The sequence below is a fragment of the Bidens hawaiensis genome, unplaced genomic scaffold (genome assembly GCF_021521415.1).
Source record: "Bidens hawaiensis isolate Kalapana, Puna unplaced genomic scaffold, B.hawaiensis_p1.1 tig00025980_1, whole genome shotgun sequence".
NCBI lineage: Eukaryota > Viridiplantae > Streptophyta > Magnoliopsida > Asterales > Asteraceae > Bidens > Bidens hawaiensis.
In genome coordinates, this window is record NW_027494175.1 from 177,608 (window position 1) to 200,799 (window position 23,192).

Below are 23,192 nucleotides of genomic sequence, written 5' to 3' on the forward strand. Positions count from 1 at the left end.
CTGGTATTGACGATCTGACCTTAAAAGAGTCATTAGGACTATAATAAAAAATAAAAAAAATAATAAAAACTTAGCATATATATTTTGGGAAGAAAAGCTAACCATCGAAGACATCCAAGATTTCCAACAACCAACAAAAGTTGTATTTACCATCCTCACCATCATTAACCAAGAACCCTTATCCACCACAAAATACAAAAACCCCAACTCACACAAAACCAAACCATATTACCTTCTGATTTATGCAACCCTTCACAAAGGTGGAGATTTGAACTTGTTACAAGCTTATTTATCACAAGTTGCATTCTGACTAAGAGTGTTCACATACATACATCACAGGTATGATCAGATATAAAACCGAGTGTGAGTGAACATTGTGAGAACGTGACGTTTTGCATAAATGGAAGCTCATAAAAACAAAACTTCCTTATTATTCATCACTAATACGAATTAAGATTAGTTATTTTGTTTCCATTTTCTTGGCTATAATCCGAGTTTGCTGTTTTTAGAGAATATTTATAAAAAGATTGCTTGAGGACAAGCAATGTTCAAGTGTGGGGATGTTTGATATACATAAAATTATACATCTTTTCGGCATCAAATAATCTCTGAAAACTGCAATTTCTATTAAATAACATAGCACAAAAGGCTACTTCTCATAATAAAATGTAATTTCAGGTGAAACCAAGCCCTAAACGAAGAAACAAGCGAAAAGACGAAGAAAAACGGAAGAAAACACAAGAAAAACAAGAAACACGCCCCCATTCCTCAAGAAACACGCCCCCATGCTTCTGAACACCAGAAAAGACAAAAATCTACAAGAAAGGACAAAAACTGAGAACAAAGGCACGGGGTCGTTCCTCTCAAACACGAGGTCGAGGTCGTCTACAAGAAAAGACAAAATAAATCTTCTAGCATTAAGTCCTTAAAAACAATCCTTCTAAGTCCACACTTCACATCAAACGGTAACCTGCATATGCGTGAAAATAATATAGTTTGTCAACACGAGGTTGAGTGAGCAACACACCAGTTCAGTTATACATATGTAATAAAATACGTAGCTGCAACGAGTCAAAAGAGATTAACAAATCAACCAATGAGCAAATCAAATGAGATGTCGAAAAGCACAAGGCTATAACGACTAGCGTATGATTATACTATTTTCTGAGATTATGCTGGACCTCTCCAAATGCGGTTCACATTGAGCACATAAACATATAACAAGTATGGCATGAGATTAGTTAACACATAGACAACGATTGCAGTCTTGTGTATAGATAAAGTGTGAAAATATAATAAGTTACACATATGTCCCCAAAACAGTATGAAAATGAGTAAAAAGGGGGAATGTGGTACTCACCTCAAAGATGAACGGGGATGATTAAGGTAGCGAGAAAGAGAGAAACGAATCACACGCAAACGTTAACGCCTAAGAGAGTAAAGGATTTACTTAAAATGAGAATCTTAAACACGATATGAGTTAAACGATAGCCATATAATATTAGGTTAATATTATATTCGTAAGGATTTATTATTAAACTATTATTTTTGATTTAAGAAAACATAATTTAATAAAATACATCTTTAGTTTTATTACTTGATTTACATATATATATATATATATATATATATATATATATATATATATATATATTAAACGTTGGTTTTTAAGCCATAGTTTTCTTTATTTATATATATGTATCTTTATATATACATACGAAAAAAACGTGCATTAGAAATATTTATATTGGAACGGAAACGGGGATTAACGAGTACTATAGGGTCGGTTTTTAATGAAATAATCATTATTAAACATTATTATTATTAAACTTGAAAACCTTTTTAAAAAAGAAAAGGGAAAAACGGGCGCAGAGGGACTCGAACCCGCGACCCAAGTTTGAGACACACACAGACCAACCAATTGCTCTGCGTGTTCATATTTATTAAAACCCATACTGTTTAACTATAAACAAGATCTGATTTTGCCCCCTTTATCCAAGAACCCTAGAATATGCAATTAACCCAATACGTTTACAATTGATTAAAACAGGTTTAGGGGTATTGTTCCACATGTAAACACGATTCAATACATATATTCAATTATCTTATACGAAGAACAGAAGATGTAGAACGAGCACGAGCATGGCCGGCCAAGAAAATGAACAGAACGAGTAATGAAATGGTCGAATGAATTCAATTAAATACGGGGGGTTTTGTCGGCGATCAAACAAGGAAGGATTCTATGCAATTAATTGGATTAATGTCACTGTTATCGTGTATACCAAGATTAGGGTGTCGGTTAGGTTTAATAAAGGATAAACGAGTTAATTTGGGTGTAATTAACGTAATTACGATGACAGAGAGGCCGCGCCTAGCATAATTAAACGATTTTCCAACTTAAATCTTGATTACAAACGGATTTGGACATTCAGTTGATTGATTGAGGGTTGATAAGTTGAATATGGGTCGGGTCTTGGTATTGGGTATCCACTTTGTAATATGGATTATAACAATATTATAATAATGATAATTAAAACTCGATAAATGCGGCTTATTATTAAAGAACGAGCCCGAACCCGTAAATGGGTCGGGTAACGGTTACAATTGAAAAAGTGGAAAAAATGAAATGTTACAGTATCCCCTACTTTTGGGAATTTCGTCCCGAAATTAGAGAATCAGCAATGAAAAGATGAGGATACTTAAGTTTCATCTGGTCCTCACGCTCCCACGTAAACTCGGCGCCTTGCTTAGAATTCCAACGAGCTTTAACCAAAGGAATGCGGCTTCGCTTAGTAACTTTATCCATATGATCCATAATCTCAACGGGTTGCTCAACGAAATGCGTAGTCTCATCAATACTAACTTCATCGAGAGGGATGTGGAGATTACCCTCGGCAAGACACTTCTTGAGGTTAGAAACATGAAACACCGGGTGGATATTAGAGAGTTCAACAGGAAGTTTGAGACGATACGCAACAGGACCAACTTTATCAATAATCTCAAAAGGGCCAACGAAAGTAGGAGCTAGTTTTCTCTTCTTTCCAAAACGAACAACTCCCTTCCAAGAGGAAGCTTTGAGTAAAACAAAATCACCAACACTGAACTCAAGGGGTTTACGTCTCTTATCAGCATAACTCTTCTGACGACTACAAGCGGCAACGAGATTTTGACGAATTTGAGCAAACGATCAGTCGTTTCTTGGACTATTTCAGGACCAGTGATTTGAGATTCACCAACTTCGTTCCAACAGATCGGAGATCGATATTTACGACCATAGAGCGCTTTAAAAGGTGCCATACCAATACTAGAGTGAAAACTATTATTATAAGAGAACTCGATAAGTGGTAGATGAATATCCCAATTTCCTCCAAAATCGAGGACACAAGAACGAAGCATATCCTCTCAAGTTTGGATTGTTCGCTCGGATTGACCGTCAGATTGCGGGTAATAAGTAGTACTAAGATCCAATCGAGTACCCAAAGCGGATTGAAGCGACTTCCAAAAACGAGAAGTAAAACGACCATCACGGTCAGATATAATAGATAACGGAGTTCCATGATGACAAACAATTTTCTCAACGTAAATGCGCGCCAATTGCTCTACAGTATAAGTCTCTTTGATGGGAATGAAATGAGCATACTTGGTCAGACGATCAACAATTACCCAAATACTATCATGTTGCTTGCGGGTAGAAGGAAGTTTAGTGATAAAATCCATAGCAATACCTTCCCATTTCCACTCGGGGACGGGAGGTTGCTCGAGTAATCCAAAAGGTCGATGATGCTCGGCTTTCACTTTGAAACAAGTGAGGCATTTAGAAACATACAGAGCGATATCTTTCTTCATACCAGGCCACCAATAGACATAACGAAGGTCGCCATACATCTTATCCGCACCGGGATGTACAGAATATCATGACTTGTGAGCTTCGTCCATAATAAATGTGCGAAGATCATCACGATTGGGGATCCACAAGTGGTTCAGAAAGTAAAGCAGACCAGTGGGTTTAGTTTCAACTTGGGTTTCGGCACCACACGACATCTCGTCATACATATTACCTTCGGTGACGGATTCGTGTTGAGCATCGAAAACACGCTTTTCTAGATCATTTTGAACAAGAACACAAGTAAGAAGTATCGATTTGAATGGCTTCTTACGACTGAGAGCGTCGGCCACGACATTCGCTTTTCTAGGATGATAGCGAATTTCGCATTCGTAGTCGCTAAGCAACTCGGTCCATCGACGTTGTCTCATATTGAGTTCTTTTTGGTCAAAAATGTGTTGGAGACTCTTGTGCTCGGTATACACCACACACTTCGTACCATAGAGATAATGTCTCCAAATTTTCAAGGCAAATACGACAGCACCAAGTTCAAGATCATGCGTCGTATAATTTTTCTCGTGAATCTTAAGTTGTCTCGAAGCGTAAGCGATAACCTTGCCTCGTTGCATGAGAACGCAACCAAGACCTTGGTTAGAAGCGTCGCAGAAAACGATAAAATCTTCATTTCCTTCAGGAAGAGCAAGGATAGGAGCATTGCAAAGCATGTCCTTAAGAGTTTCAAACGCTTCTTCTTGCTTTGACCCCCACACAAAGGTTTCACCTTTGGGTGTTAAACGGTGAGGGGCAATGCGATCTTGGAAAAGTTATGAATGAAACGACGGTAATAACCCGCCAAACCGAGAAAAGAACAAACTTCGGTGGGATTCGTAGGCGGCTTCCAATTCTTAACAGCTTCGATCTTTGCATGATCAACATGAATACCCTTTTCGTTAACAATATGGCCCAAAACTGAACTTCTTTCAACCAAAACTCGCACTTAGAAAACTTGGCATACAATTGCTCCTTTCGAAGCAGATCAAGAATGGTATAGAGATGATTCTTGTGGTCGCTCTCGGATTTCGAATAGATTAAGATATCATCGATGAAAACAATAACGAACTTGTCCAAATAAGGTTTACAAACACGGTTCATGAGATCCATAAACACCGCAGGTGCGTTTGTCAACCCAAAAGGCATAACACAGAACTCGTAATGACCATAACGAGTACGAAAGGCGGTCTTGGGAATGTCATCATCACTCACTCGGACTTGATGATAACCCGAACGGAGATCGATCTTCGAGAAGCATGCGGCTCCTTGAAGTTGATCGAAAAGATCGTCGATTCGAGGGAGCGGATAACGATTCTTAACGGTAAGATTGTTGAGTTCACGGTAGTCAATGCACATGCGGAAAGAACCATCTTTCTTCTTGACAAATAGCACAGGTGCGCCCCAAGGAGAAGAACTCGGGCGAATGAAACCCTTGTCCGAAAGTTCTTGGAGTTGACTCGAGAGTTCTTGCATCTCAGAGGGTGCAAGACGGTAAGGGGCTTTAGCTACGGGGTTAGCTCCGGGTATGAGATCAGTTCGGAATTCGACTTGACGAACCGGAGGAAGACCAGTGACATTATCGGGAAAAACATCGGGAAAATCGCGAACAACCGGGATATCGGATAATTTCTTCTCTTTTCGCTCTTTCTCTACCACGAGTGCTAGGAAGGCGACACATTTCTTGCGCAAATAACGTTGAGCTTGAAAGCAGGACATGAGGTTAATATTAGACGTTGGAGTATCACCGTAAACCTTAAGAATACGACCATTTTTGAGAGGTATACGAATGAGCTTTTCGAAGCAAACAACTTTCGTACGATTAAGAGTTAACCCATCCATCCCTATAATTACATCGAAACTACCCATTTGCATCGGAATGAGGTCAATTAAAAACTCGAATTTGTTAAGGACTATGACGCAATCCCTGATTACCGAGTCAATCATAATAGAATTCCCGTCGGATACTTCTACGGTAAAAGGTCTAGACAACTTATCCCGAGGCTTATCAATAATATACGCAAAATCCAAAGATATAAAACTTTTATCGGCACCCGTATCAAACAAAACTGAGGCATGATGATTATCAATGAAAAACGTACCATTCACCACGTCGCTAGAACTCTGAGCTTGATTCACATTCATCATAAACGCACGATCATTGGACCCTTGAGGGGTTTGAGCAACTTGGTTCAAATGAGGAGCTTGAATTGCAGGGGCTTGATTTGATGCCTATTGAGGAGCCATGAGTTGAGGTACAGGAGGTGCATGGGTTTGGGGTGCATAGGCTTAATGTTGGTAGGTTTGCACTTGGTAGGCTTGAGCAGTGTAGACGGTGCATGGTATACTTAGGCTTGTGGTGGATGGGTAACATAAGGTGGTGCAGGCATGACATGGGCTTGGTTAGCATGGGTGAGTAGTGGCAGGCATTACGGAAATGATTAGGGTCTCCGCAGTGGTAGCAAGCTCGGGTGTTAGGAACACCGGGCTGTGCAGGGTTAGCAGCAGGTCTAGCAGTATGGGGTGCAGAGCGGGTTTGGACAACTTGAGAACCAGGCGGTGCTCGGCAAGTATTGGCTAGGTGGCCGTAACGGTTGCATTGAGTGCACAACCGGCAACGGGATTGAATCGGGTGATGGCGATTACATTTGGCACAAAGGGGATCTGTGCCAAAGTAAGCTTTCTTGTTTGGGGCATAAGGGTCATTTGGGGCTTGGTTGTTGGATTGGTTGACGGATTAGTTTTGGTAGTTGGGCTTACGTTTTTGGTGGTTCTTGTTGAAGCGGTTGTTGTAGTGGGAGGGTTTGGCCTTAACTTCGGCATCGGTAGGAGTCGGTCTTTGTCTTGCCGGGTGTGGGCTTGGAATCCTTGCGGGACAAGACTTCATTGCCTCACTGATGGTTAATGGGTTACGACTCATTACGGCATCACGGAAAGTGAGCGGGAGACCGCGAATGTATTTCTGAATTCCGCGGGTGTCGGGAGTTACCAGATGCGGCACAATACGGCTTAGTTCGCGAAATCGGCTAGAATAAGTGGAGTTATCGCCCCCGATTTGCTTAAGATCCCAAAACTCCGCTTCCAACCTCTGCAGTTCATGTTCTGGGCAAAATTCCTTTTTCATCGCCTCCTTTAGTTCCTCCCAAGGCATAGCCATGACCAAATCCGACCCTTGGTCGTTCCTTAGGGCATTCCACCATACAACAACTTGATCCTTAAAGCAGCTTGAAGCAAATTTGGTCCGTTTGACATCCGGACATTCACAGTGGATAAATATGTTCTCCATTTCTTCCAACCATTGGAGCAAGGCGGTGGCATTTTCCTCACCATGATAAGATGGAGGTTTGGTTCTCAAAAAGTTACGAAAATCATAGTTGTTGGGTGTGGCCGAAGTGGCTGAACCATTAGAAATGAGGCTTTGGATTTGGGTGACAATAGCAGGCATAGAAGCAATAAACTCTCTCGTGATTCTAGCAGCCAGACAGCGTCACGTGAGCCAGATAATCATTGGTGACGACGGTGATTTCTGAGTGATGACATTTTACGGGAAAATAAGAGTAAAGATTTATGAGTTGGTGGATCATATGTGTAAATATTCATGAGGAAAGCAAAGTTAGTTGAAAACATTAAGTTTCTGTTAGGTTAGTTTCACAAAAATATAACGAAATGCATCTAGGGACGTTGGCCTCCCATGAGCTTTCCATGGCAATTTGAATGGCCCAACAATAATTAACGAAAACACATGTGAGTTGGACAACCCATTATGCATTACATGGAATTTTGGTTGTCCCAACTAATTAACAAATTATCGATGTAATATAGTTTTTCGGCCCGATAAGCGTCTTTGACCGACCAAACTAAATAACGAACTATCGAAACAAAATATGGGTAGTCGGAGTATCCGACAAAAATACAAAACAAGTTAACAGATGGATAGTCGGGATTCCCGACTAACCACTTGAAATAACGTAAAACCATAATCGGAAGGTTACCGAATTTAAGCCACGGATCACCGTGAATTCGGTTTAAAAATGTATATAGGAATGCAACCACTAGTGTGGTTACGATTGACAGCTTAGGGTATCGGTCACATGGCATTCATCGGTCTCGCTCGGGTCCATAGGGTTGAGTACCGTGGTCAGGTTATCACCCAGGTAAGGATTAGCGTCTTACCTTTGGTTCTTGGAATCGTTTTGCCAATGCCCAACTCACAGTTTCTCTCCCCTTTTCTTATGATAGGGACATGCCATATAACCTAGCCCTATGGAGAACGAATGAAAACAACAGGTGGGAATTCTTAAGGAATTTCGCGTAAATAAAAGGCAATCTAATATTGATTTAAAATTTAAATAAAATTTTAAGTTTTGAGGCATAGCCTCGGAGCAGTGCGTGTGTGCATGACAATAATATATTAAGAAAACTTATCAACTAAGGGAAAGCAATAACAGTCAACTAGAACACGTAAGGTAAGAAGATAACCACGTATAGGGCTCCTAACATGTGTCTAAGGCAATCTCTAACAACCTATCTTAAACCTTCGGCTCTGATACCAATCTGTCACACCCCAACCTACGGCGGAAATGTCGGGGCGTGGACTGATTGTCACAGCTCACAAGGTTACTATCACGCAAATATTAAAATTTAAATATCTATTTATTTAATTCATAAAAACACCATTATTCATTACAAAAAGAAATTAAAAGTAAACAAAACATCAAAATAATTCAAAAGAAAATTTAAAGTCTCAAATAAATCTTCTAGCATTAAGTCCTTAAAAACAATCCTTCTAAGTCCACACTTCACATCAAACGGTAACCTGCATATGCGTGAAAATAATATAGTTTGTCAACACGAGGTTGAGTGAGCAACACACCAGTTCAGTTATACATATGTAATAAAATACGTAGCTGCAACGAGTCAAATGAGATTAACAAATCAACCAATGAGCAAATCAAATGAGATGTCAAAAAGCACAAGGCTATAACGACTAGCGTATGATTATACTATTTTCTGAGATTATGCTGGACCTCTTCAAATGCGGTTCACATTGAGCACATAAACATATAACAAGTATGGCATGAGATTAGTTAACACATAGACAACGATTGCAGTCTTGTATATAGATAAAGTGTGAAAATATAATAGGTTACACATATGTCCCCAAAACAGTATGAAAATGAGTAAAAAGGGGGAATGTGGTACTCACCTCAAAGATGAACGGGGATGATTAAGGTAGCGAGAAAGAGAGAAACGAATCACACGCGAACGTTAACGCCTAAGAGAGTAAAGGATTTACTTAAAATGAGAATCTTAAACACGATATGAGTTAAACGATAGCCATATAATATTACGTTAATATTATATTCGTAAGGATTTATTATTAAACTATTATTTTTGATTTAAGAAAACATAATTTAATTAAATACATCTTTAGTGTCATTACTTGATTTACAGATATATATATATATATATATATATATTAAACGTTGGTTTTTAAGCCATAGTTTTCTTTATTTATATATATGTATCTTTATATATACATACGAAAAAAACGTGCATTAGAAATATTTATATTTGAACGGAAACGGGGATTAACGAGTACTATAGGGTCGGTTTTTAATGAAATAATCATTATTAAACATTATTATTATTAAACTTGAAAACCTTTTTAAAAAAGAAAAGGGAAAAATGGGCGCAAAAGGAAAATTTAATTATTTTAATGATTTATCTAATTTTTCTAATCTCTCTTCTCATACATTCTACCTATCCATAAATCATAGGTTAAAACCATTTGATAATTGGGTTATAAAATAATTAAATTTTCCTCCTAATTTTTTAATCTCTGTCTCATTTATCCTAGCTATCCATGGGGAAGGGACAAAATCATTTTGGCAATTGAGTTATAAAATATTCAAGAAATTATAAGTAAAACATTAATTAAAAATCAAACAAGTAGAAATATAATATATTAAGGCCTTTTGTTAATTAAATAAAAACTAACATTTTTCATGAAGAAAACTTACCCGGAAAGATTACTGAATAATGTGAAAATACGAGTCAAAGGGTATTGAAGCAAAGTCAAACCGAAAGATGAAAGTTTTTGAAGAAAACACCATAAAAAATTATGAATGAATTTTTCATAGTTGGCGGATGAGTTACCAGATTATTTTAGGGTTTAGAAATATGTTTTGATTAAGTATAATGCCCCATATTCTTTTATTAGAAAATATGGTTCGATTAGGAAACCGAATAAGCCTTTAATGACAAAATCAAGTAAATTAATCAAGGGATTTCGTTCCCTCAACAAGAAATGAATGTGGACAATTTTATAATATCTGGTTACATTACTTGGACCTTAAATTTAGTGATTTAGGGTGTACTTCTACCAGACTTTGATTTTTGACAGTTTTAGTCCCTGAAGTTTGATAAATGCGTTTTTAGCCATTTTAAGGGATTTTAAGAGTTGTTTGACGAGATTGACAGTTAAGAAAATATAAATTAAGTTTAACCAAGTTTAATACTAATAATTACAAAAATTAAATAATTCGAAAGATCCGAATTACATTCATAGTCGGGTTAAACATAAACGAATTCAAATACGAAAACCCGAGATGCTACAACCATTATTATTTCTATCATTATACTCAACCAAGATTTAGCTCATTTTGGATAAAGTTTGAACCTTTATCGATTTCAAAACCCGGTTTAGCTAGATCATGAATCTCCTATACGAGCCGAACTTAAATGAACGAACTTTCCGTTATGAAGCGTACCTTAGACAACCAGTTCAAATCGATTTCTCAAACACAGTCGAATCTTGCTGTATTTCTATATTGTCTAGATGCTCGAGCACCGACGCGCTTCTGTTCTTCCTCGGATCTGGATTCGAGTGGAAGAGAGTGTTTGCGTGTGTGTGTTTTGAGTGTTAGGGCTGTTCAAAACCGGATATCCGAACTTTCGGATATCCGAACCTTTCGGATAGTGAAAATCACTATCTGAATCCGGGTCCGAAAGTTCTGATATCCGAACCTCCGATATCCAAATATCCGAAATAGAAATAAAAAAAATTGTGAGGGTGGGACTGACGGAGACGAACGATGGTGGTTCTGGTGCTGCCGTGATGGTGGAACGGATGGTGGTGGTGCTGCGACGGTGGTGTAGCTACTGCGGTTGCCGTGAGGAGTGAGGACAGAGGGAGTTAGGGTTAATGTGTGAACATTGAAAGAGAAGAACACGCGCTTGGCTGATGCTTGTGTTATGTGTTTGTGTTGTGTGTGTTATAAGAGATAGGGTTTTATATTATATATAATATAAAAAAAATTAAAATACCGGATAATTCGAATAATTCTGATATCTGAAAAATCTGAATGCTATCTGAATCCGAATTTTAGGATATCCGGGATTCGGATAGTTCGGATACGGATAGTCGGATAATTCGGATAGTTTTGAACACCCATATTAAGTGTGTGTTGGTAAAAATGGATAGTGGCTAGGGTTTTAAAGTATATATATATACCCTCAAGCCCATGGACCTTAGACTTATTGGCACACTGAGTCCATGATTTACTCTGAGTTCACCCTCATTTAAGTCTATCATCTATTATATTATTTTATTATTTAATTGATGATGATTAATAACGCGTAACTAAGTAATAAATTTTTCTTTATTTATTAATTTCAAAACGTCTGATGTTACACGAGCAGAGCTCAAGCTTGAAAATCTACCCACGAGCCTAGCTTGATCTTTGAAAATAAAACTTGAAACAAGCAAGCCTCGAGCCCGTATAAGTTAAACGAGCCGTGCTCAAGCCTAGTCGAGCTTGGGTTCGGCTCGGCTTGTTTGCACCCCACATAAGGATATTTGTTTTAATAAGGTTGAGAGTTTGAGTTTTGTGAACAATCTAATAATATAGATTTTAAGCTTGAGAGTAGGATAAAGAGAGATGTTTTTCGATCCTTCTAACTATAAAAGTTAGTTAAAACTTGTAAATAGGTGGTTAAGAAATTAATTTTGAAACAGAATCCTATAAACAGGCGAAATTAAAAATGCAACATAATAATATGATAATATCTAACCATCAACTCAACAAAAACCATGGTTAACCCTCACCCATAGTCAATTAACCTAACCACAGTTAGGCCCTCACTCACTGACTATATAAATACCGAAACCTTAACATTTCAAAACCGCATCTCTGTTACATCTCAAGGCGTCTTGATAAACGCCTTCTGATTCGAGTATTATTATTGTCAACAAATCCAGTCTTCTCTAGTCAATTAAAATGAGAGAGTGCATCTCGATCCACATCGGTCAAGCCGGAATCCAAGTCGGAAACGCCTGCTGGGAACTCTACTGCCTCGAACACGGCATTCAGGTTTCTATTTTTTTCATTTTCTTCCTTAGATCTGTGGTTTATATGTTAGATCTGAGTCTTCTGTTTAATGTTTTTGTCCATGTGTCCTGCTTTTAAGATATTAAGTTTTTTTATGGAGATGTGTGTTAATTTTAATAGATACTTAGAGATCTGCATTCTTTTAAGTAAAGATACACAATATTCGAGTTTAACTTAGTTATAGATTGATTCTGTTTGTGAAAAAACTGAATATGTTTTTAGATCTGGATAGAGTAATTGGGTGTTGGATGATTTTATGGCATTTTTGGTAAAAAAAAATGAATATTTTTTTGTCACATTTAGGTTTTTTTTTTAAAAAAAAATTATCTAATTGCTCCAATTTCGTGACAATTGTTACACGCTCTTGTTGAATCCGAATTTTTAGGCTTATAAAAATGCAAAATTGAGTACAGTTTTTAATTACCAAAAGTTATTTAATTTTTATGTCTCTTTATTCTTTATGAATTGAAAATAATTTCAAATGTCTCAACACCTTGTGTTCAGCAAGCTTATTAAATGAATGCTAATGCTATGTGGATTTCTTGATGTTCTTTTGCAGCCTGATGGCCAGATGCCTAGTGACAAGACAATTGGAGGCGGCGATGACGCCTTCAACACTTTCTTCAGTGAAACCGGTGCAGGAAAGCACGTTCCTCGTGCGGTCTTTGTTGATCTCGAGCCTACGGTCATTGATGAAGTGAGGACCGGTACATACCGCCAATTGTTTCATCCCGAACAGTTGATCAGTGGCAAGGAAGACGCCGCCAACAACTTCGCACGTGGTCATTACACAAGTATGAATCAATGAATAAAGAATCCTTCATCATGGATTATTATTTCCTTTTTGTAGTTTTGAATAGTAAAGTTTATTCATTTTGTTTGTTTCAGTTGGGAAGGAGATTGTTGACCTCTGCTTGGACCGTATCCGAAAGCTCGCTGACAACTGCACCGGTCTCCAGGGTTTCTTGGTTTTCAACGCGGTTGGTGGTGGAACCGGATCTGGTCTGGGCTCCCTGCTTCTGGAACGACTCTCTGTTGACTACGGGAAAAAGTCAAAGCTCGGGTTCACTGTCTACCCGTCGCCACAAGTTTCAACTTCTGTTGTTGAACCCTACAACAGTGTCCTCTCAACTCACTCGCTCTTGGAGCACACTGATGTCGCCATTCTCCTCGACAATGAAGCCATTTATGATATCTGCAGACGATCGCTTGACATCGATCGCCCCACTTACAAAAACCTTAACCGTCTGATCTCTCAGGTTATCTCATCATTGACTGCGTCTTTGAGGTTTGATGGCGCGTTAAACGTTGACGTGACTGAGTTCCAGACCAATTTGGTCCCGTACCCGCGTATCCATTTCATGCTTTCCTCTTACGCACCTGTGATTTCAGCCGAGAAGGCGTATCACGAGCAACTATCGGTTGCTGAGATTACCAACAGTGCTTTTGAGCCGTCTTCCATGATGGCTAAGTGTGACCCGAGACACGGCAAGTACATGGCTTGCTGTTTGATGTACCGTGGTGACGTGGTCCCAAAAGATGTGAATGCTGCTGTTGCTACCATTAAAACAAAGAGGACGATTCAGTTTGTTGACTGGTGTCCGACCGGGTTCAAGTGTGGTATCAACTACCAGCCACCGACTGTGGTGCCGGGTGGTGATTTGGCTAAGGTGCAGAGGGCGGTGTGCATGATCTCTAACTCGACTAGTGTGGCGGAGGTGTTCTCCCGCATTGACCATAAGTTTGACTTGATGTATGCTAAGCGGGCTTTCGTTCATTGGTACGTCGGTGAGGGTATGGAGGAAGGAGAGTTTTCCGAGGCTCGTGAGGATCTTGCTGCGTTGGAGAAGGATTACGAAGAGGTTGGTGCTGAAGGTGGCGATGATGAAGGTGATGAAGGAGATGAGTACTAGATAAGATTGTGGTTGTGTTTGGATTATGATTGATGTTATGTTTGTGTTTGTTGCCATGTGACAATTACCAGTATCTTTCCTGTTTCAAAACTCTATTATCATGTTTAATATCAGTATTGTGGTATGCAATTATGATTAATAATTTCGTTCATATGCAACAATATTATTAGTCATGACTTATTAAAAATTGAGGTAGACAGCATAGATGTCTTAACATGTGACATGGGTGTTTTGTAGGTTTGCTATAATGGTTTTTGAAAAGTTGTGATTTTGATATATGGTAGTAGTACTTTAAAAAAACATTAAATGTGGCAAACATTACATGTGAGGAGACAGAGGAACTTGGCCAGCTGTGTTCATTCATTGTATCTTTTAATTATTGATGAAGAAAAACGGATCTACTTCTTTTGATGGGTGGTAGGATACGGTTAACGATCGGTACGATACAAGCTCAATACCCAAAGTCCAGTGACGTGAACCTGCAAAACAGATACCGTAAGCTCGTGACGGGAAGGACAAGATGGGGGGTCTTCCCGTAACCACCCTCCGGCGTGAGAATAAGTACAATCCCGACGAAGATAAAGTAAATAGTGGGAGTGAGTATATGAATACCTCATGTAGATTGAGAGAGTATTTATAGCCGAAGGGTGTGAGAAGATGATTAGGCCAGCTGTCCTTTTTAGAATATGCTCTCGTAACCACCTGGACACGTGTCCTCATATGATAGGTTCAGTTATACATTGCATGTGCATGTATAACAACCTGGACACGTGTTATAATGGGATAGGATGATAGACGACCCTGGCCATGTGTAACATTCGTTACTTTTCAAACCCGAAAACCCGACCCATTTTAAATTTTCGGTTTTGTTATATTTATATATATACATATATTTCAAATTCGTTTATGTATTTTTGTATTGAATTTGTTAAACCAACATGTTTCGTCATTTCAATGTATTCGTAAATATCATTCGATAGTTTAATAATGATTATGATGTTTTATTATCATTATTAACTCATGTCTATTTCGTGTAATTCATTAACGAAATTTCAAAGTTTTAAAGTATTTATTTAATCGAGTCGGGTATAATACGGAAAAATAATCCAAAATCATTAACTTTTTATTTCATTTATATAACCTTTAAAGTATAAGGTTCATTTGGTAAATTAAGTTTATATTAAATTTTTTATACTATATATAATACATCAAACAATGGTAAATTAAGACATCCATTTTTAAGTAATTTACAACACTTAAAGCATGAGGTACGTATGTTAGTAAGGGTAAATATGTCTTATAAACACAATCTATTCAACTTACAAGTTTGGTCCCTCATCTTTAACCATATTATGTTTTTAATTTAACTTGTAAACTAACTTCCCACTCATGATTTTTAAATGACTATAGCCTTTTCATACGCTAATATTTTTATAAACAAATTGCACCATAAAAACGAGCATTTTATTCTCTTTAATTTGGATATAATATTGTTGTAATTTTTTTTCATTTTAAATAAATTAATATGTTACGTATGGGTGTTCAGTGTCGGTTTTGATTGTTTTTAAGTTAAACTTGTGAGTCCAACCGTTAATAATGATTTTTTGTCGTCCAAAACCAAACTCAACCATTGAAAGTTGAAACTGAATCGTTACTAACGGCCTGGTTCTGGTTTGGTTTCACAGTTTAAACTTTAATAATAAATTTAGTTTAAAATAATTAATAATGTAAATGTACCGTCAATGTTAACTAAAAACCAACATAATATGATACTTGATATGATCATAAATAAAAAATGATAATTTTAGTCACATAAATGGTAAATATTAATGGAAGATTTAGGACGTGAAACAATAACAACAAATATTACAAAAAGAATCATACTGCAATTAGGTTAATTTACAGTCTTTTCTGGTTTCATATGGCCGGTTGCCGATATAAACCGCGAACCAACCGTTCACTACGTTTTGAAAATTTTGAAACCGACCAACAAACCGAAAGTAAAAAAGAAAAAGAAAAAGGAAGTCAAACCAATGACCGGTTTAAACGATTTCAAGGTTTTAACCGAACCATAAACACTTATATTTGTACGTGATTAATAGGTTCAAACACCCGCTGCATCGCGCGGGCACCCGTCTAGTAATAATAATAACAATAAAGATGCAACAGCAGCTCCCAGCCGTCACCTACGGCCGGTTTTCTGGCGACACTCCGGCGGCTCTGACGAAGGCCGTTCAACCCCTTTTTGCTCGTATTAATCCAATTAAATTGTTTGATGATCTTGTACCTTGACCAAGACTCGTTAATGACCGGTCAAATCGTTATATTAACTCGTGATTTAAGATCAATCAACCCGAAACGGCCGCGAAACGGCCGGAATAATTTTAAAATCAAATTAACAATCATTAAACGTAATACGACCCAAATGACACTATAAATAGCCTCTAATCCTTCATATAAACTCGTCCACAACAACACTTTTATCTAATATACACTCTACTATCTTTAATTAATCCGTCAAAGTTTCATTCCGGCCAACCCTTGTTCACCGTCAATCCGAAATCATTTGAGGTAATTCATATATATTTTGTTATTGTTTTTGGCCGTCTAGTAAAACCCCTAACTCACTTTTAACAAACATTGATCGGATTAATGGAATTGCAACCTAGGGTTTAGATGGGGAAGATGATGAACTTGGCTTATAATTTATAATTTTTTGTTCTAAACTATTAACAAACAAACCATCTAGTCTAGTGGTTAGCTCAAGTTAATGTGGGCAGTAGCACCTGGGTTCGAACCCTGGTCATGCCATTTTTGGTTTTTAATTTTCTTTTTAAACATTTCCAAATATATATTAAATCTATAAAAATTATTATAAATCAAATAAAATCATTTAATAAAACTTGTTTTAGTTTATTTTATAACCTTTTCATCCGAAAACCAAACTTTTTCCAACCGAAACGTTTGTTAAAATTCGTGAAATAAATATATAAATAAATATATATACAATATCGTCGTAAAATTTATAAATTCCAAACGACAACGTTTATACTAAACTAAAATATACCGGTAAAGGCTGTAAACATTAATGTATTCAAAGTTAATATTAATCTCGTAAGTAATATTATATTAATAACTAATATTTTGTTAAACTCTAACATTCGTTAATGTATAAATTAATATTATAATATCCAACTCTATAATTAAATGTACATTCAATACTTCTAGAACACGACAACCCGATTTATCTACTTTTTATAGGTCGTTAGTTAATATTGATTTTGTACTTTTAATTTTAGTTTGTGAAGTTCAATTGCTTCGGTTTCATTTACGCAATTTCGGTTTTATTTGAAGTTGTCTCCAATATCAAATGTGAGTTTCTCACACCCCCTTTTTATCTCTTTCATACATTTTAGGGGTAGCATATATATCCTATCAGCAATTCAATTTCTTTTATTTATTATTTACAAACTACAATTCGTTACATGGACTTGTGTGTTTACTTGCTACTTGCCCAAATATTACGTGCATGGATTTCTTCGATAAGTATGATCATACGCCCCCCTTTGCACTCGAGACCATTGTTTCTAGTGGAAAAGGGACTCCGATCTTAGTACGTTGGTGCAGAATTCCAACTGGAAAAGACCTTCATTTATTCTTTACACTCATGGACCATTGATTCTAGTGTAAAGAACCCTTATGTGTTTTTCACTTGTTTATGGAATTGTAGATTTTTATATATTTATATCAAAACTTGTGTGAACTCACCAACTATTCATATAGTTGACATTTATTTTATATATATGCTATAGGTACCTTATGTAGAGTATGTGGCCGTGACGAAGACACTAGAACTTAGGTTATATTAATAAATTGACAAGTATTAATTGTTCTTGTATATTTCCTTGTATTTCTTGCTGCAAATTTGTGTACTTGATGCTTAAATTAATTAATGATAATATTGTCACTTAATAGTGTCACATGTATTTTGAGCAATCTGTACGTCACACTCAGGCGTTTCCGCTTTAGACGGGGTGTTACACCATGTGCACGGTTATAGCGGCTTTGCCAGGTGTCCTTTACTCATTGGGTGAGAGATCACATATTGCCCAAGAAAGCATCTTGGTAAATCTTCTAGAAGGTAGTTAGTTATTGACAGCTATCCCGGGGCATTACCTCTTGGTCATTTACGCGGACGGGTATTTCGTCTTGCGGATGACTTTGAGGGTCCCAGGATGCTTCCGCATGTACCGTGAGGGTGCTTCTTCCTCAGATGGTTAAACGGGTGATCCATATGTCCCGCGGGTGCCTTATGAGGGATCCTCCATTGAACCGCGGGTAGTACTTAAGGGTATTTGAGTCTTTTCGGTACTCTACCTCTATAAGTCCCCCCAGTCCAGTGTTTCTTCCGCGTGAAGTACTTTATGCGAGTGAAATTTTGGACTTAAGGGTGTTTTCTGTAAATTTTCCTTGAATTTGCAAGTTGTGGTGATGATATTTTCGTATTGGATAACCACACACTAGTACGAGGTGACAGCTTGCAGGCACGTGTGTTAGAAAATGTGACGTTTATGCCGGCTGTCGCTGTACCCGACTGTTCACCTTTTTGATTTTTCGAATTTCCCGTGTGACGTAGCGTCTCGTGATTGGATTTCGCCGCCTTATCTCCACTGTTCATATCCCATTGCATTAATTGCGATGGGGATAAATAGTGGAGTTTAACTTCTCTTCGAATTTTTATCACTTTTGATTTCTGAATATCTTTCTTCTTTTTCTCTCTGCAGATTTCGATTAACCACTCCATTTTTCTTATAACTGCTCATTATTCCATCAGATCTTACTGTCATGGCCACTATTCAGTCCGAAATTGATGAGATAGAGGTTCAATGGGATCTGTCTAAGTATGAAAAATTGATTGATACGTACGGTATTCCACCGGCGTGGGGACCGGAGTTTCCCTCTCCTGGTTCTATTGCCAGCCTGCCACCGCTTGGCAAAATGGCTGTATATTCTGACTTCTTTGTCTACGGAAATTTCCGTTTTCCCATGACGAAGTTCTTCATGAAGATGCTAAGCGCTTATGGGATCCATTTATCCCAGCTACATCCTCGTGCTTTCATGCTAATTCGTCACTACGAGTTTGTATGTACTGCACATGGGATGCTACCCCGCATCGACCGGTTTCCCGTTTTCTACCGAGTGGCCAATCGTGGGGGTTGGTTCACCTGTCAGGGATTTTCCGATAGGTGTATCGGTTATGAAGTTGATAAGGGTTCGAAAGATTGGCGTAATAAATTTTTCTGGATATCCGAGGACGTAGTTCCCAATACTATGGTCCGTCGCCCGGCCACCGAAGCACTTCCTGAGATTATTACTGCTTCGCATGAGGGTCAGGAATGGTTCTGTATCCTTGTATCAGAACCAACACCAATGCGGGCGTTACCCGAGGAGGCACTTGTATGGGCGGGTATGAGCCGTTTATGGCCATCTCCATATTTGGAGCCCGTTTTCATCGGTTTACATGGTTGTAAGTTACCATCTTTTCTCTTCCTCGTTTTAGAAATTTGTGATTTAAAAGCTCTTATGTTTCTTTCAGGTCCCAGGCCTATGTTGAATGCACTCTTTGAGGATAAGGTTGCACGCGGAAAAGCATCCGCGATGCCGGGGACGCCCATTTTTGAAAAAACCAAGGACAACTTCCATTTCCCGACAAATGTGCAAGTCGAGCCTGTGATTTCGGACGCTACCTTTGAGACAGGTGCGTATGTTTTGAATCCCCCTCCTCTTAATATGCTTACCTCTGATGGGGTGGTCGTCATTTTATCGTCGAGTGACGATTCTTTGACCCCAAGAGGAAGAAAGCTTTGATGATGCTTATGAAATTTTATCTGTCTCGCACCTGTTGGCAGAGCTAACACAACTAACACAAATGAAAAAAATACAAATAAAATAAAGTAAAATAAAATTTAATCTAAAAACTGAAAATTAAAAACACGAAAATCAAATAACACGAAAAACAAAACGCGCACTAACTCCCTAGCAACGATGCCATTTTGATGACCGTCGTTTGAGTCAATCAAAAACCTAATTATTCTAAATAGTTAGAGCAAGTAAGGTATCGTATCACAAGGAGTATTTGGTCAATGCAATTCGTATAACAAATTTAATATTATGAAGTGACTGGTTTTAGTGCTGATCACACAAGTAATTTTTAGTAAATGTAGAGAACTAAGCAATGAACAAGTAAATGAATTTCAAACAGTTAACAAAGCAAATCACACCCGGGAATTCAAGTAAGCAGCCAAACAGTCTCTCATGCAACCTAACAGATTTATTATTAACGATTAACTGAAAACTGATCAACCATACAAAATCTTAGACGTCAACAATTACTTTACACACGGCACTGGTTATCAAACAGTCCTTGCCAGTGTGACTCAGTTAAGGGTAATTGTACGTTTTATCGTATTCAATCTAACCAAACAGTTATATGACTAATTATCTAGCAACTGGTAACAGATCGTTCAGACCAACGTAAACCTAAACCGATCGAACACACAGAAATACTAAACATCAATAATCATATATCAATCTTCAATAATCAAAACATAAGTATTCTTAATCACATGAGAAAAACCGTAAATGGTTACGAACTATACATCCCGGGTGCGATTCTAGGAGATTAGCCGAGCCGCGACATCATCGAATCTTCAATACGGATGATATGGATCATAGATATGGTCTTCACATGAGCTAGGATGGTGAAATCGCCTATAGGAGCTGATGGAAATCGCCTCTATTCTTCAAAAACGGAGTTAGGGTTACATCTGATGAAAAGTATGATAATAACCAAATTTTCCCGTCTGGACACCCGCCGCGGTACGCGACGGGGTCTTCTAGGGCCCCTCGCATACCGCGATTGACCCAAAGTCAAAGCTTCATTTAATCTCCCATCGCGTACCACGATGGGACCTTCAGCAAGCCCATCGCGTACCGCGATGGGACTCTGCAACAGAAAACTCCATTCTTTTCCTCGTTTTGCGTGCTGGACATCCCGGGTCTTCATTCCGCGTCACAACAGGTCCATACTGAGTACTTTAACGCCTATGACCTGAAATCCAATAAAACACGTATGAAGTATCGATAGTTCTAGAATAAACAGTTAAAACTAAATAATAAACAAACTAAAACATATACAAATTAACCGACCATCACATCCCCACACTTATCTTTTGCTTGCTCTCAAGCAAAACTCTAAAGCAAACATTGACCTCCATCATAGGTATGTAGATTATCGCCATTAACACTAGTAAGGTTTAAGGTCATACCCAGTTTCCCAGACTGACTCAGTTAAATGCTATAATAAAAACAACAGAGCCGCCCAGACAGGTGTACTTTGTTTCCGGTTAAGGCACACATGCTCATACCACTCGTAATATAACATCTCTCCTCTCGGTTTAATATATGGACTAGAAAAAGATGTGCCAGTATCACTCAGCTCTCAATATCACTCATAAGTACATATTAATCCATCAAGCCGCTTTGGCACAAATGCAAATCAAGAGGTTTTTAAAAGGGTTGTAACGGGGCCAGGTGTAAGGGTATGGAAGGGAAATATTTAAGTAGCTCAAACGATCCGACCCGGCTTGTTACAAAACATCTAAATAAACGAAACTACTGTACAACTAACTGACTGATTATATACATCTAAATAAACAAACTATCAACATACTGATTTCACAATTTTTTTTTATTTTTTTTATTTTTTTTTGACATAAACGAACTTCAACGAACTAAAGAATACATAACTGAATATAACCAGACATTTTTTAAGCATAATAACGCGATGCTTAACAATAAGATAAATACAAGTACAAAGCAAAAACAAATACAATTACAGATACAAATAAACCTAGTAAGCCGGATCGTCTCGTAACATAATGTCGGGGTTAAACAAACGAAAAATAAGTCCAAGAAATGTTTTCTAAGGGACCAAACCCCCCGCCCCTCACATTAACCTCACCTCATATGTGTAATAATGAGGCCCCAACCCCCCAATACCCACACTCACGCTCATCCAGACGAGGCTTAACCTAGTTGCCTCTATCACTTTTGCATTTTGCCAACTATGATCTCGTAATCCATGAACATCAGTGAAAGCACTCAAAAGACATATGTGTACTATATATTATATGTGTATTATATATATTTGGGTCAACTCACACACGTACTGGAGGAATATGGTTGACGATATAAACATGTGTACCTGTCCCCATGACTCGTTATCCCCGCCTAAACGACCCCATTTTCAACTTCTCGTAATTAAAACATTTGTGAGTAAGACTAATGAGACGCTAAAAAACCAACCATGACCAGAAACCTATGACTTGGCATTAATGGCAATAATTAACAGTTAACAACTTTGGTTTCTGAACACTCTTCGAGGTACTATCGGGCTAAAATTTTTCAAATTTCCCCCATCCCCACACTTGAGGTTTACATTGTCCTCAATGTAAGAATACGTAACATTGTCCTCAAAGTTAAAAATGATATAACAATTAACGAACATTTGAGGGACGATGTTGAAATTGACTTTTTGACTATTAAGCAATTTTTAAAATTTCGGGGCTTATGTGTGGCGGTTCTACTAACAATTATACAATTACACTTTTAACGTTTAAAATAATAAACATAATGAAATTATGAAATTGAAATCATCTGATATCAACGTGACTAGAGAAGGACCAGTCGGCTCGTGAACTCTCAAAAGCACACGTGTACTCTCGTCTCATCCAATTACCAAACAGACAATCGAACATGCAAAATCTCAAGATGTGTAGAAGCAAGCTTCTCACAAGTGTAAGACATAGGTCTTTTAAGAGTTTCGAAAATGAATAATTGTTAATTTTATTAAAACAATTACCGAGCCAAATTAATTCGTTTCATAATAAATTCTGTTAAGTTAGTTAAAAACGTTAAAAGACCTAACTCACTTTCGTAGGAATCACGATTGCA

General features: G+C 37.7%; 1 protein-coding gene across 2 annotated transcripts; it reads left to right on the forward strand.

The window, feature by feature from the left end:
- The first annotated feature begins 12,080 nt into the window (after positions 1 to 12,080).
- Positions 12,081 to 14,322, forward strand: LOC143572617 (tubulin alpha-2 chain). Of its 2 annotated transcripts, XM_077057725.1 has the most exons (4): positions 12,081 to 12,246; positions 12,824 to 13,058; positions 13,153 to 13,984; positions 14,067 to 14,322. In XM_077057725.1, the coding sequence occupies exons 1-4, from the start codon at positions 12,154 to 12,156 to the stop codon at positions 14,179 to 14,181; spliced, it is 1,275 nt and encodes a 424-aa protein (XP_076913840.1). In that variant the 5' UTR covers positions 12,081 to 12,153; the 3' UTR covers positions 14,182 to 14,322. The 2 variants fall into 2 exon arrangements, with proteins under 2 accessions (XP_076913840.1, XP_076913839.1); XM_077057724.1 differs by having other exon boundaries at positions 13,153 to 14,322.
- The last annotated feature ends 8,870 nt before the right edge of the window (positions 14,323 to 23,192 follow it).

Bases quoted from the DNA above. Each gene is read 5' to 3' on its own strand.
- LOC143572617 (XM_077057724.1), top strand. From the start codon at position 12,154: ATGAGAGAGTGCATCTCGATCCACATCGGTCAAGCCGGAATCCAAGTC. The intron at 12,247-12,823 runs GTTTCTATTTTT...GTTCTTTTGCAG, and splicing joins GCCTCGAACACGGCATTCAG to CCTGATGGCCAGATGCCTAG. The intron at 13,059-13,152 runs GTATGAATCAAT...TGTTTGTTTCAG, and splicing joins CGCACGTGGTCATTACACAA to TTGGGAAGGAGATTGTTGAC.